Source organism: Dasypus novemcinctus, chromosome 27 (genome assembly GCF_030445035.2).
Source record: "Dasypus novemcinctus isolate mDasNov1 chromosome 27, mDasNov1.1.hap2, whole genome shotgun sequence".
Taxonomy (NCBI): domain Eukaryota; kingdom Metazoa; phylum Chordata; class Mammalia; order Cingulata; family Dasypodidae; genus Dasypus; species Dasypus novemcinctus.
The window spans coordinates 24454320-24467894 of record NC_080699.1 but is presented as its reverse complement, the minus strand read 5'-3'; the positions used below and the strand labels follow the sequence as shown (position 1 = coordinate 24467894).

At 42.0% G+C, this 13575-nt stretch overlaps 1 protein-coding gene across 1 annotated transcript; it reads left to right on the top strand.

Moving 5' to 3' along the window:
- Window positions 1–2197: 2197 nt before the first annotated feature.
- MPZL2 (myelin protein zero like 2) lies at window positions 2198–13205 on the top strand. The gene is made up of 6 exons (XM_004456326.4): window positions 2198–2436; window positions 3355–3521; window positions 3816–4026; window positions 6643–6790; window positions 9293–9367; window positions 11543–13205. The coding sequence occupies exons 1-5, from the start codon at window positions 2379–2381 to the stop codon at window positions 9354–9356; spliced, it is 648 nt and encodes a 215-aa protein (XP_004456383.1). The 5' UTR covers window positions 2198–2378; the 3' UTR covers window positions 9357–9367; window positions 11543–13205.
- Window positions 13206–13575: the final 370 nt, after the last annotated feature.

Genomic DNA, 13575 nt, shown 5'->3' with positions numbered 1-13575 from the left:
TCAAGCTACCTTCCCTTTCTATGTCTATAAAAATCATTTGGGGGAGCAGACGTAGCTTAGTGGTTGAGCGCCTGCTTCCCATGCACGAGGTCCTGGGTTCAGTCCCTGGTATCTCCATTAAAAAAAATTATTTGCCATCCCTACAAGTCTGAAGGGGCTTCCATTCTAAGTGATCAGGCTTCCTTTGCTGCAGCAGAACGCTGGTGTCTGGAATAAAACGCTGTTGTCTGCAAACTCAGTTCATATGTGTCTCTCTGCACCCTGCCAACCTGCTCATAGGGGCACACATCTGTTTTATTTGGTTTTCTCTTCTTATCAAGTTCAGCCCTTGGTCTCTTCCTTCCTTTCCCAAGGCGAGGAATGCCACTGTGGCTAACTGGAAGGACTTGGGCATTGCTGGGCACAAGGCCAGAACTTGAACTCTGCTGAGAAATGGGATCTGGGCAGCTGCTGACCCTCAGAGCAGGGCTGGCAGCCAGCTCAAGGGGTGGCGGGCTACCTGGGGAGAGAGTCTTCTGCTCCTCACAACAGGCAGTTTGTTCAGGTCTTGCTGGCCCAGCTCCTCTCCCGCTGTGTTTCACCCCTCCCTGAGCTCTCTCGTAACTCTACCTCTCATTAAATATTGCAATTTGCCGTAGACTTCAAAACCCCAGGCGCTACCTCTCCTTCCTCTAGCGCTGCGCTGCCCTGCGAAGTTGAAAGCCAACAAAGATCGAGTTTCCTTAACTCCTTTTCTCTCAGGCTTCTGGAACTGAACTATTCTGACCTACATAGCCAAAAGGCTAAATCTTCTCCTCATCACCGTTTTAAAGGCTCCCTCAGCATTCTGATTTTAGGTTGATCTCCAACTGAGCGGCTGACAGAGGAGCCGAACGCTTTTCAGAATGCTTCGTAAGAGCCGTGTTTGGGGGAAGCCAAACGTTTTTTGCCGGGTCTTTACCTGCTCCTGTCCTTTTCCTTCATTTCTGTAATTTGCCTCTCTCCATGGCGTGTTCTCCTTTCGTTCCCCTTGATGATGTTTATTTTTTTCTGGTTAGCCTGCCCCTTCCTCCCCCTCCTGACAATCCTCTGTTCCCATGTTTAGCTAGGAGATTTTATGATTCACTACAGAGCGTCTAGATTACTCATCGGAGGATCAGGGCAAATCATTTCTGTTCAGGGATAGTTCCTGGTCAAGTCTACTTCTTTAAGCACATTTTAAAAAGTTTCTGTTAAAACCTGTCTGTGGCCCCCTCTTTGAGGATGGAGGCCCCTTCCGTTTCTAACTGCGTGTGCTCTTCAGCCCCTCTGAATGCTGTTTCAATGCTGCTTCACGCCAAAGGAGGAGGCACCTTTTCTCATTTAAATTCCTTAGCTCTATAGACTTCTGGGGCAGAGGCCTGCTTTAAAAATGGCAGGTGAAATGTGAGGCATGAAAATAATATTGTAGAAACTTCTCCCTTGATACTGTCTGATTACACATCAAAATACAAGAAAAAGTATTTTTGTGGAAAGAACACTAAAGAGTCAGAAAAGTTCCAGTTTTGCTTATTGCTGTGCAACCTTGGGAAAGTCATTTATCTTCCCTGAGCTCTTAACATTCCCATGGGTAAAATGGGAACACTTCAGAAAGGTTTTGTGGGGATGAAACAAGCAGGAAAGCACTCAGCAAACTGCATGCAGATGGTAGGGTAAGTGAGCAGGGCGGTGTCCTGATTCTTCCCTAAATCCCTCAAAGGTAAAGATCATTGAACAAGGAGATTTGTTTGGGTCAGTTTGTTTCAGTTGGGCCTCGAGGAAAGCTAAAGCTAGAAAGGGTGAGGGGATCCCTGTGGGAACTACCATTCGGCTAAAATTGAGGGTATAAGCTGCGGGACCTTTTGTCTACAGAAGGTCCTAAAGGAATTTTAAATCTTGTTTCCAGCCCCAGGCTACACGTGGCCCCAGGAGGTTCTCTGGGAAATCGCTGCAAGGTTCCAACGCTCACTTCCCCCGCGAGCCCGACGCCTGCCTCCGCAGGGCGAGTGCCGCCGGGCCCCCCGCGGGCTGGGGCTCAGCCGCGACAGCGCCGCCCCCGGCGCCCCCCGAGCCGGCCCGAGGCCGCGGCGCAGCCCCGGGAGCCCGGCAGGAGCGCGCCCCGCGCCGCGGCCTCGGGGCGCGGGCCGGCGGGGCCGGGGCGGGGCGGGGGGAGGAGGGCGCTGGAGCGAGGCCCCACCTCATTCCCGCGCAGCCGGGCCCCGCGGCCGTGAGTCACTCGGCGGGCGCCGCGCTTCCTGCAGGTGAGCGGCCGCCGCACCTCCGCGCGCCGGGAAGAGCGCGCTCCTCCGGTGGCCCTGGCAGGGTGCTGGGGGCCTCGGTCTGCCCGCTCTGGTCTCGGGGGCCGGGGCTGGCTTGCCCTCATGTGTGGCCGGAGCCTCGCGCGGGCTGTGCTGCTGCTCCTGGGCGGGCCGCTCACAGGTAAGGCCGGCGGGCGGCTGGCAGCCCGGCCTCGGCCGCTGTGACTCCCCCGGGCCGAGGCGGCGCGGGGAACGGGTCCCAGGAGTTTGGTTGGGGCGCTGGAGCCGCAGCTGCAGGTCATCTTCAGTTTTAATTTTACTGAATCCGAATCCGGATTTACTGAATCCGAAGTTGGTGGGTTGTTTTTGGGAACTGCTCTTGGACGAACAGGTTTAGGTGTGTTTGCTCTGCCAGGGATCCAGGCACACTAGAGGCTTTCTAATCTCGGGTTACACACCATTTTGTGTGTGTGACTGCTTTTAACCTCCCGCTGCAGGCAAGGATTTGGCACGTGATTTCTGCGTGTGGGTCCCGCCTGGGCAAAGCTGAGATTGTTAAGGAGACAGACCTACTGTGGCTCTGGTTTTGAAGCTGCTCACACACGCTCTAAATGTAAATATTATGGTAAAAAAAACCACCACGTGGTGTTCAGTTTCTGTGGAAGGCTAGAGTAGTATGAAATCCGCCTAACAAGGACCCTTTCTGGAAAACTTACCTGCTGAGGAACCATGCATGGCACACACAATACATAATGCTCAACATCAGTACAGTGTGAGGCTTAGTTTTATTTTGTTTCTGCTTTCAGTTTTATCTGCCAGTGTTCCTAGTTTGGCAAAGAAACTCTGAAGCAGGTACCATGAGGTTGGTGAGAGCTGGAAGGCTCCCTGTAAGGTGGCAGTTGTTACATGGAATGGGAGGGTCAAGGTTGCGATTAGGGAGTCGATTACAGACTCTGGGTACGTCTGGGAGCTGGGGCATCTAAGTTCTGCTCTCTGGCCTACTGAGCATTATTTTGGAAGTGCAGGCAGGAGAAGGGACAGTTCTGTCATCACTGCTTCTCCTGTTAACCCTTCTTTTTCCTTTTTTTCTCCATTGCAGTCCTCTGGCCAGTAGCAGCTGTGGAAATTTACACTACCCGAGTGCTGCAGGCTGTTAACGGGACAGACATTCGTTTAAAATGCACTTTCTCCAGCTTTGCCCCTGTGGGTGACGCTCTAACAGTGACCTGGAATTTCCGTCCTCAAGATGGGGGCCCTGAGCAGTTTGTAAGTAGATTATTGTCTTCAAGGGGACTCTTGGTTAGGAAAATAAGCCAGTCCATTTCTCTTTGATTTCTCTTTGCCCTTCCTGTATTTTTTCTCAGCAACAAGCACAGGGTAAAGCTGGGAAACAATTCTTGGGACAGAGACTGAAAGAACTAAAAGGCAAGTGAAGGGAAAGCAGTGCAGGAGAGCTGCAGTCAGGGCAGTTAGGCATGCTGCTCTCTCCTGCTCTGACCATCTCCACCTCCTTGCCGAGGTGCTGAATAAGAAAGACCTTCTGCCTTTTCTCCTCTCTAGGTGTACTACTACCACATGGAGCCCTTCAAGCCCATGAGTGGGCGGTTCAAGGACCGCGTGGTCTGGGACGGGAACCCTGAGCGGTACGATGTCTCCATCATCCTCTGGAAGCTGCAGTTTGATGACAATGGGACATACACCTGCCATGTGAAGAACCCACCTGACGTTGATGGGCTGATAGGGGAGATCCGGTTGAGCGTCGTGCACACTGGTAGGTTTTGCAGGGGAAAAGGTTTTGGGAAGTTTGAGCACTTGAAGAAGAGGGGCAATCTTTTGTGATGGTTGAAAGAGTAGAGAAAGGTACTAGTCCTTTGGAGCTGGAACTTCAGAGAGAGACTGAAGAGTCCTGAGGTAAAAAAGAAAGGCTTTGTTTAGTTGTGGAAAGAATCAGAAAACAATATAGCAAAGGGACCCAGAGAGTCTGTTACAAAAATGGCATTGAAACTGTGAAAGGGAGAGGAGACAACTCTCTGATAAAAGGGTAATAATAGGTCTGTTCATTCACTCATATATTTAAAAAATACTTGAGTACCTATTCTGTGCCAGGTACTGTCCATAATGCTTGTTATGTACCATCTCATTTAATGCTCACGACAACCCTAGCTAGTGGGTACCAATAATGGTAGCTAACGTTTGCATACCTCCCATGTGTCAGGGAACCTTAGTGAAACATTTTTCTTTAATCTTTACAGATCTCACCAGTGTATTGGTACTTTTAGTACCCCTTTTCATCAATGAGGAAACTGAGCCCCAAAGAGATAGTCACTTGCCCTGTCACAGAGATGCTAAATAGATTCACTTAGGACTCATATGCAAGCATCTTTAACTCAAATTATGCTCTAATCTAGTGCCTTATATTTCCTGCACTCCTATAAAGGACAACCTGGGAAACCATGCCAGATAACAAAGAGCAAAAAAGTACAAAACTCAAGAGCTGTAGATCTGAGTTTGGGTCACTACTACCTTTACCAGCCGCAAATAAATCCTCATCTATAAAATAAGAATAATAATAATATAGTGGGATCATGGTGAGGATAAAATGATATACTGCAAAAACAAAAAAACCCCTGAATTGCACTGAAAATTACAACAGCTATCATATTGAAGGTGAATGTTTATTATGTACAAACACAGTATAGAACAATTTACATGAATTATTTATAAGAACTCAAGAGAACACTGTTATCTCTATTGTATAGGTAAGGAAACCGAGGCTCAGAGGGATGAATTATTCCATGCTCTACTTCCTAGGGCCGCAATAACAAATTATTACAGATGGGGTGGCTTAAAACAACAGGAATTGATTCTCTCTCATTTCTGGAGGCTGGAGGCCTGCAATCAAGGTGCTGGTAAGAGCCATGCTCCCTCCAAAGGCTCAAAGGGAGAATCCTTGCCTCTTCCAGCTCCTGGTGGTCCTAGAATTTCCTGATTTGTGGCTGCAAACTCCAAACTCTGCCTCCGTCTTCACATGGCATTCTTCTATCTCCTGTGTTCTCATCTCTTCTTACAAGGACACCAGACATTGGATTTACAGCTCAACCGAAACCCAGGATGATTCCATCTCAAGATCTTTAGCCACATCTGCAAAGACCCTATTTCCAAATAAGGTTACCTTTTGAGGTTCTGGGTGGACATGAATATTTATAACCCAAATCACACAGCTAGTAAATGTAGAGCTTTCAACCTAGCTCTCTCTCGTGTGTGCTGTTAACCAACACATAGTATTACTACCCTTAACAGATAAGCCTATAAAGAGGTATGATTTCTTCCTTTCATTTTTAGTATAGTTTAAAACCATCCCTCAGGGCCCTCCAATAGAGAGCTTGAAGTCATTTGAGTGTTGAAAGAAGTAATATAATGAATGTCTTTGGACCTCAGTTTCTTCATCTGCAAAAGGCACAGTTTAGACAAAAAAATCAATGGTTCTTAAACATATTGGATTTCCTACTCCAAAAATCTAATGAAAGCCCATGGCCCTGTAACATGCAGAAACTGCATGCACACACACACATACACACACACAACCTGACATGGATTTTGGGGGCTTGTGGTTGGCCACCACCACCATCCCCCTTTATCAAGGACAAGCTAAGAACCCTTGGCATAGACATTCTCGAATGTCCTTTCTGTCTCTGGGTTTACTGAAGTCTAAATCAGGAATCAGTCTAAAGGGCAGGACCAGCCTTCAAAGACTAGTCCGGTTTAGGGACTCTTCTTTCTGGGTTCTTTCTCCCATCATCACACTAGAGTAGTTAGGAATTTAATGGTCTATTTTCCAGTGGACAATGATCTTGAGGGTTATGTTATTTTTGGCTTTGTATTTCCATCAGAGTGCCTGGAATGTAGTAGGCCTCTAAGAAATTTGAATAAATGACTAATTGAATGACAGGGTAAGAGGGAGTCAGGGAGAAATGGGCTTGGACACTAGGTTTGATTAGATTAGCAATAATCTTACCCCAGTAGGTAGTTCAACCAGCCCAGTGGTTGTCAAGCTTTAGTGTGACATGTTAAAACACATATTGCTGGGCCCCACCCTAGTGTCTCTGATTCATTAGGTCTGGGGTGGGGCCTGAGAACTTGCATTCTAAATTTCTCGCGATGCTGCTCCTGCCGCTTCTGGGACCACACTTTAAGAACCACTAAAGTAGACTTCATGCCTTTTCTACTGTAGTTAGGGTTTACTAGGTAAGAGGGTACTTTATATGCAGAGGTAAAAGGATAGGAAGATTCCCTTTAATGATGAAAATACATCCCTGTTTTGTCTTTAGATTTCATCATTGTTCTCTCTTTTTTTTTAGAATCCTAACTTGGCTTTTCCTTCTTTTAGCACCTTTCTCTGAGATCCACTTCCTGGCTCTGGCCATTGGCTCCGCCTGTGCACTGATGGTTATAATAGTCATTGTGGTGGTCCTCGTCCAGCATTTCCGGAAGAAGCGATGGGCGGAGAGAGCTCATAAAGTGGTGGCGATAAAAGCGTAAGGCTGGGCAGTCTGGGAAAGTACTTTTTCACAGTGACTTGGTATTTTGCACGGGGCTAAATAATTGTTGAACAGGTATTCTTCCCTTTGAGAAAATCCTATATAAAAGAATTCAGACTCCTAGAACAGTTAAAAACTAAGGTGTGAATTAGTAACTTTATAAAAGTTTTTTTAATTTCACAAAATATTTCATCATAGGCTTTCTTTCCTATGTGGATTTCCTTTTCCCAAAACCTGCTTTATATAAAGCTTTTTTGGAATATCCTATATTAAAACATTTTTTTAAAAAAATTATGGTAACATCTGAAACACAACAAAATTTACTATTTTGAAGTGTTCACATCGGTGGTATTGAATAGCTCTTACTTTTAAAGTACAGTACACATTTATAAGAACCACGGGGCCAGGTAGTCAGCAGGGCCGCTGTGAATCAGAGCTTAAGAAGGTCAGCAGTAGAAAAAAAAAAAAAAAAAAAAAAAGAAGGTCAGCAGTACCGACAGCAGGTACTGAATAAATACATCTTTTATTGAGATGTAATTCATAAACTATAAAATTCTTCCTTTTAAAGTATACATTTCAGTGCTTTTTAGTATATTCACAAAGTTGTGCAACCAACACTGTTAATTCCAGAATATTTTTATCATTCCAAAAAGAAACCTTGCATCCTTTAAGCCATCACACCCTTCTCCCTAGCCCCTGGCAACCAATAATCTACTTTCTGTCTTAATGGATTTGCCTATACTGAACATTTCATATAAGTGGCTTTTTTCATTTAACATAATGTTTTCAAAGTTTGCCTATGAAGTATGTATCATACGTCATTACTTTTTATGCCTGGATAATGGACCACTATAGAGATACACTGTATTTGTTTATAGATTCACAAACTGATGGACATTTTTTCTTCTACTTCTTGGCTATTATACATAATGCTGCTATGAACATTCATGTACAACGTTGAGGGATTATCAAACCGTTTTTCAAAATGGCTCCACCATTTATATTCCCACAAATGATGTATGAAGTTTCCAGTTTCTCCACATCCTTCCCAGCACTTGTTACTGTATACCTTTACGATTATAGCCCTCTAGTGGATGAGAAGTGGTATCTCATTGTGGTTTTGGTTTGTATTGCCTTTTTTTTTTTAAAGATTAAAAAAAAAAATTATTTCTCTTCTCTACCCCTCTCCCTCCAGCTGTCTGCTCTCTGTGTCCATTCACTGTGTGTTCTTCTGTGACCACTTCTATCCTTATCAGCAGCACCAGGAATCTGTGTTTCTTTTTGTTGTGTCATCTTGCTGCGTCAGCTCTCCGTGTGTGCAGCTCCACTCCTGGGCAGGCTGCACTTTCTTTCACCCTGGGCGGCTCTCCTTACAGGGCGCACTCCTTGCATGTGGGGCTCCCCTACACGGGGGACACCCCTTTGTGGCAGGGCATTCCTTGCACGCATCAGCACTGCGCATGGGCCAGCTCCATAACAGTCAAGGAGGCCCGGGGTTTGAACCACGGACCTCCCATGTGGTAGGCGGATGTCCTATCCATTGGGCCAAGTCTGCTTCCCAGATTTTTATTTCCTTAATGACTAAAGACATAAGCACTGTTCAGTGTAGTTACTGACCACTTGTGTCTTCTTTGGAGAGGTGTCAATTCAAATCTTTTGCCTGTTTTTAAATTGGGTTATTTGCCTTTTGGATTATTTGCCTTTTTTATTAATGAGTTGTAAGAGTTCTTTATATATTTTGTGTACTAGTTCCTTATTAGGTATAGTATTTGCAGTTTTCCCATTCTGTGGGTTTTCTTTACTTTTTTAAGTTTCCTTTGAAGCATAAAAATTTTTAATTTTGATAAAGTCCAATTTATCTATTTTTTCTTCAGTTGCTTGTGCTCTTGGTGTCACATCAAAGAATCCACTGCCAAATCCAAGGTTATGTTTTCTTTGAAGAGTTTTATATTTAATATATTAAATAATTATATATTTACATAATATATTTAGGGCTTTGATCCATAGTTAATCCAAGTAAATTTTTAGATATGGTGTGAGGTAGGAATCCAACTTCATTCTTTTTCTGGTTGACATCCAGTTGTCCCAGCACCATTTGATGGAAAATAACCTATTCTTTCCCTCAATAAATATTTGCTGAAGTAAATAGAATTAATTTTAAGGATCCTAATAAGCCTAACTCTGAGTTTCAGGAATTTCCCTTTTCTGAATAAGCAGAAATTAGAGGTAGGATTCAAATGGTGAACTCAAGGGTCTACTCTAAATCTCTGGTGTTCTCAAATCAGATCCTAAATTATATTCCCTTACATTCTGACCCAGGGTCATGTTGAGGCATGAGTATTAGTCAGTCTGCACTAGTGGTTTAGTGCTCTGTAAACTTGGATCTACTCCCAGGTGCACGTAATTCTTCCCAAAATAGGGAAGAAAATATCTTACCTGAAGCTTCTGTAGGATTTGCCTCCCTTGGCTCGTCATCTGCTTTCTGCTTCTTTGTTACAGAAAAGAAGGGGAAAAGCTCAACCAAGAAAAAAAGGTCTCTGTTTATTTAGAAGACACTGACTAATATGTCAGATGGTAAGGTTCACAAATGCTTGATTTCTTTCCACAGCTTTCTGACCTGTCCGGCCATTCTCTAATGTGGATCTCCCAGCTATTGTTAGGTGTCTCCTATATGAAATTAGAGGTGGTGGGACAGGGATGGCTCCCTTCTCAGTGTATTTCATAGAAAGGATTAGGCTTAGAATGCTAAGATGAATTGAGGCTTTTGGGTTATATTTATCACCAATAACAATATATTCCCTTTTAACATGTAAATAAATCCTTTTTATTCCCCATGAAAGGATTAATGTCTGCACTAAGAGAGGGACTTATTTTGACAGTAGAACTTTTATACTATTTGGAATTGAACTCCTCTCATTTAGTTATTGTGACTTTGATTCCAGCTTTAGTGGTGTGTGATTCTGTTTTTCCACTTTTCAGGTTAATGGGCATAAAGAGTAGGAATATTTATTTTTCATCTGCTTAGAAATTCTCTTATTCTTTGAAGAAGGGCCACTCATTTAATCTCTAGATGATGTAAATCCAGACAGGCAAACTTGAATTTTATACTCAAAATACAATGAAAGTCTTGACCCTAATGATTTTAACCTTTAAACTGATTTTCCTAAATGAGAGGAAATTTTTATAGACTATATATATTATTTACAGAGAAAGTCACCTTCTTGTCCCCCCCATGGCTCCCTCATCTGTTTGCTCATTGTTTTTTTGCTTGTTGTCTGATTGTTTTTTCTTTAGGCATCTCCTAACCTGGGATCTCCCATGGGGGAGACGGGCACGCTTGCTTGAATCACATCCACTGCTCCCTCCCTTTTATTCTTTAAGTACCTTGGGCAGGGGAATGAACCCAGGACCTCATATGGGAAGCCAGTGCTCAACCACTGAGCCACATTGGCTTCCCTGAATTATTTTCATTTGTTTTGCTTGTTTTTATTTTTTTCAGGAGGCACTGGGAACTGAACCTGGGAACCTTCCATGTGAGAGGCAAGAGCTGAAATGCTTGAGCTGCATCTGCTCTAGTCACATTTTTATAGGCTAAAGCTCAAGTGAAAGGCCTCAAGGATTTATAAAATAGAGTATGGAGAAAAAGGATTCTATTTGTAAACCAGAAAACTAAATGTGGTTATCAGGGAGTTTTTACCCAGGGCTTACTGTCTTTTTAAAATTTAGCCAATTCCCTATTAACAACAACAAAAATAAATTGGGCTATTTTGGATGAACAGAAGCTTAAGAGACTTAACAATCAAGAGCATTGTGTGAGTCCTTCATTAGATGAATATTAGCTTGAACAAAGACAAAGCAGTTGTAAAAAAAAAAAATTGGGAGAATTGGGGAATTTTGAATATGAAAATTTTGAATATGGCTGTATTAAGGAATTGATATTTTTGTTAGATATGATAATGGTATTGTGGTTACATAGGAAAATGACTTTTACAAATGCATACTGAGGGAAGTAGATGTGGCTTAAGCAGTTGAGCACGTGCTTCTCTCATATGAGGTGCTGAGTTCAATCTCCAGCCCTGGTACCTCAAAAAAAATAAATAAATAAAGCATACTGATTTATTAAGGAGTGAAATATCATAATGTCTATAATTTGCTTTAAAAAGTTCAACCAAATATGGCAAATGCTTTAAAATTAGGTAATGGGTGAACTCCACTTTTGTTCCCTCCTAATAAAAGGAGTGGAGTGAAACTGACAAAAGAGGTGTGTGCATACAAGCTGTGGATCATCCAAATGGCTGTGCAAGGCACTTAGAGCTAAGGATGGCTGTGATAAAAAGAATTAGGAAACTTCTTTTAAAAATTAAATTTAGGGGAATGGATGTGGCTCAAGTAGTTGAGTGCCTGCTTCCCACATGGGACGTCCTGGGTTCGGTCCCTGGTGCCTACTAAAAATGAGCAAACAAATGAAAAAACCAACACGGGAGCTGATGTAGCTCAGCGGTTGAGTGCCAGCTTCCTACATATGGGGTCTTGGGTTCAGTCCTCAGCCCCAGAAACTCCAAAAAAAAAAATTAAATTTAAAAAATTTAATTGAGAGGACAAATAAGTTTAAGAATGCTTTCCTTCTTTTCAGAATGAAGAACAGATGTAATAAGCTTAAGTTTGTAATTTGTAATTCATTATGCTAAGCACTCCTACTGCACTTTTCCCCAATTGCATTATCTATATAAACTTTTGTTTTGTACTTAGGAGGCTGAAGATTTCCAAGAACAAGAACCCTAGGATAAACTGAAGCCAACTGAAGCTTTTCTTCGGGTTTCCAGTTGTGACCTGTCTTCCAATGAGCTCTCCACTACATACCCACCTAGATAGATAAGCAACATCCCTCAGAAGCCAGCATCGGGCCCCTCCTGGGCAGATAGCCCCGACTCACACACAGCCCTGAAAGATTTTATTTAATTTCAGAGTACAAATATTTTTCAAATGCTCATGAACTACATTTTTGCCCTTAATCACTCCTTGTGGATTATGACATGTATACCTATATACTGGCATCAGATAGGATAAAAGCCAACTTGTTTGTCACGACATTTCCTATAACATATTATTTAGAAGCAGCACTCTTGCTTCTAAAATTAATGTGTTTATTCTCTGTCCTTCTCTTACTCTCAATTAAAAGGTGAGCTAAGTCTCCCAAGTTTTTCTGATTGATTAACAGGAAATTCTTAATTCAAACTGTTAAACCACAGTTTGATTTTTATGGCTCCCCTTAAGTATGGGACACATCTTCCTTTATTGAATTAATTTCTTTACTATCCCAGATGATATTTTTTCATCTTTATGTTAATTGATCCACGGTTTACAATAGCATAAATCTAAATCAGAAAATAACTAGAAAAAGCTACATAAGTGCTAATAGATTGGCAAATGCCACCTCAGGATGAGTCACTTGCCATCCTTATACTGTGTTGTGAATAATCAACAGTGCAGGTCTTTCATGAGCTGTATTGTTTAGCTTACTATGTCCAGTCCCCCGCTCCCCTCCCTTCAAATATCTGTAACACAAGAAAGTTGACTCATTTGTGGACTGGGATCATCAAGCTTTTAAATAGAAGAATTCTGGACTGGTGAAAAAGATCAACCCTAAATGATGATAATTTTGTACAGTATTATACAAAATTCTGAGAACTAGAAGGGATTTGGTATAGGACAAAGAAATACCAAAACTCCTTTGGCTGAATGAAACCAATTTTATTATCCTTTTTTAACCTTGTACTGGTAGATAAAGCAAACCTTATAAGTGGGCTCTGGAAAGAAGAGTGCCTTTAAAGTGTTCTGTTTCCCAGTGTCTTTCCAAATATAAGTTACAACAAAAATATCTAAAAGTATAAGCCAAAGAGAAGTAGTTACAGTCTGATATTTTCAGTTTTCACTGACTGGCTTGCATATTTTTTTTTTTAAACAAACTGGAATTTTCAAATAGATTATCTGCATTTGAGGTGTAATTTCCATATGAACCTTGATTCTGAAATTCATTCAACATCTTGTTTCGTTTTGCCTTGACCATATAATAAAAAAGTAAAGTTTCAATGCCTAGTTTTGAAACTAAAAATTAGGCATGAAGTCTGTATTACCTTTCATCCATATTTTGTTTTCCTTTATAATTCAACTTTTGAAAATATAATAACTGGATATTTCTTCAAACAGATGGCCTGGATGATGTTCTATGAGTGTAATGAAGTAGTTAGAAACTCAGAGAGAGTCTTTTCAGCAAAACTTGTAGCTTGTGTGTAGGCTAAAAACCCAAGGGGGTAATATGTTCTGTTCAGTGTCTCCTTCCAAAAGAGCACATCTGTATTGTAATTTATTTTTATGCCTTAAACACTCATGTAAATAAACCTTTAGTAAAGAATTACGTTATATGATTTGCTTACATACAAATCAAAAGTTTTATGTTAGTTAACAGAAAGTAGACGGGTATACATTTTATATTCACTGAAAAGTTTTGTTAATAGAAACTGCCTAGAAGTCAATAACGGATAGAATGAGTTTCTACTGGATAAATCTACACAGATTTCCACACTGCTGTAGATAGGGAGGAACTGGGCATAACATTTAGTTTGGGGTTCTTTTTTGAGAGAAGTGCATACATAACCTGTTCCATTTGGTACTTTACTCTTAATAGAGAAAACTTCCAGCTTTCAAGTTTCTAGTAGGATGGGAGTTGAAAAACTGAAACTTCATTAAATCTTTACAAAAGCTAAAGCATACTTTAGTTCCCC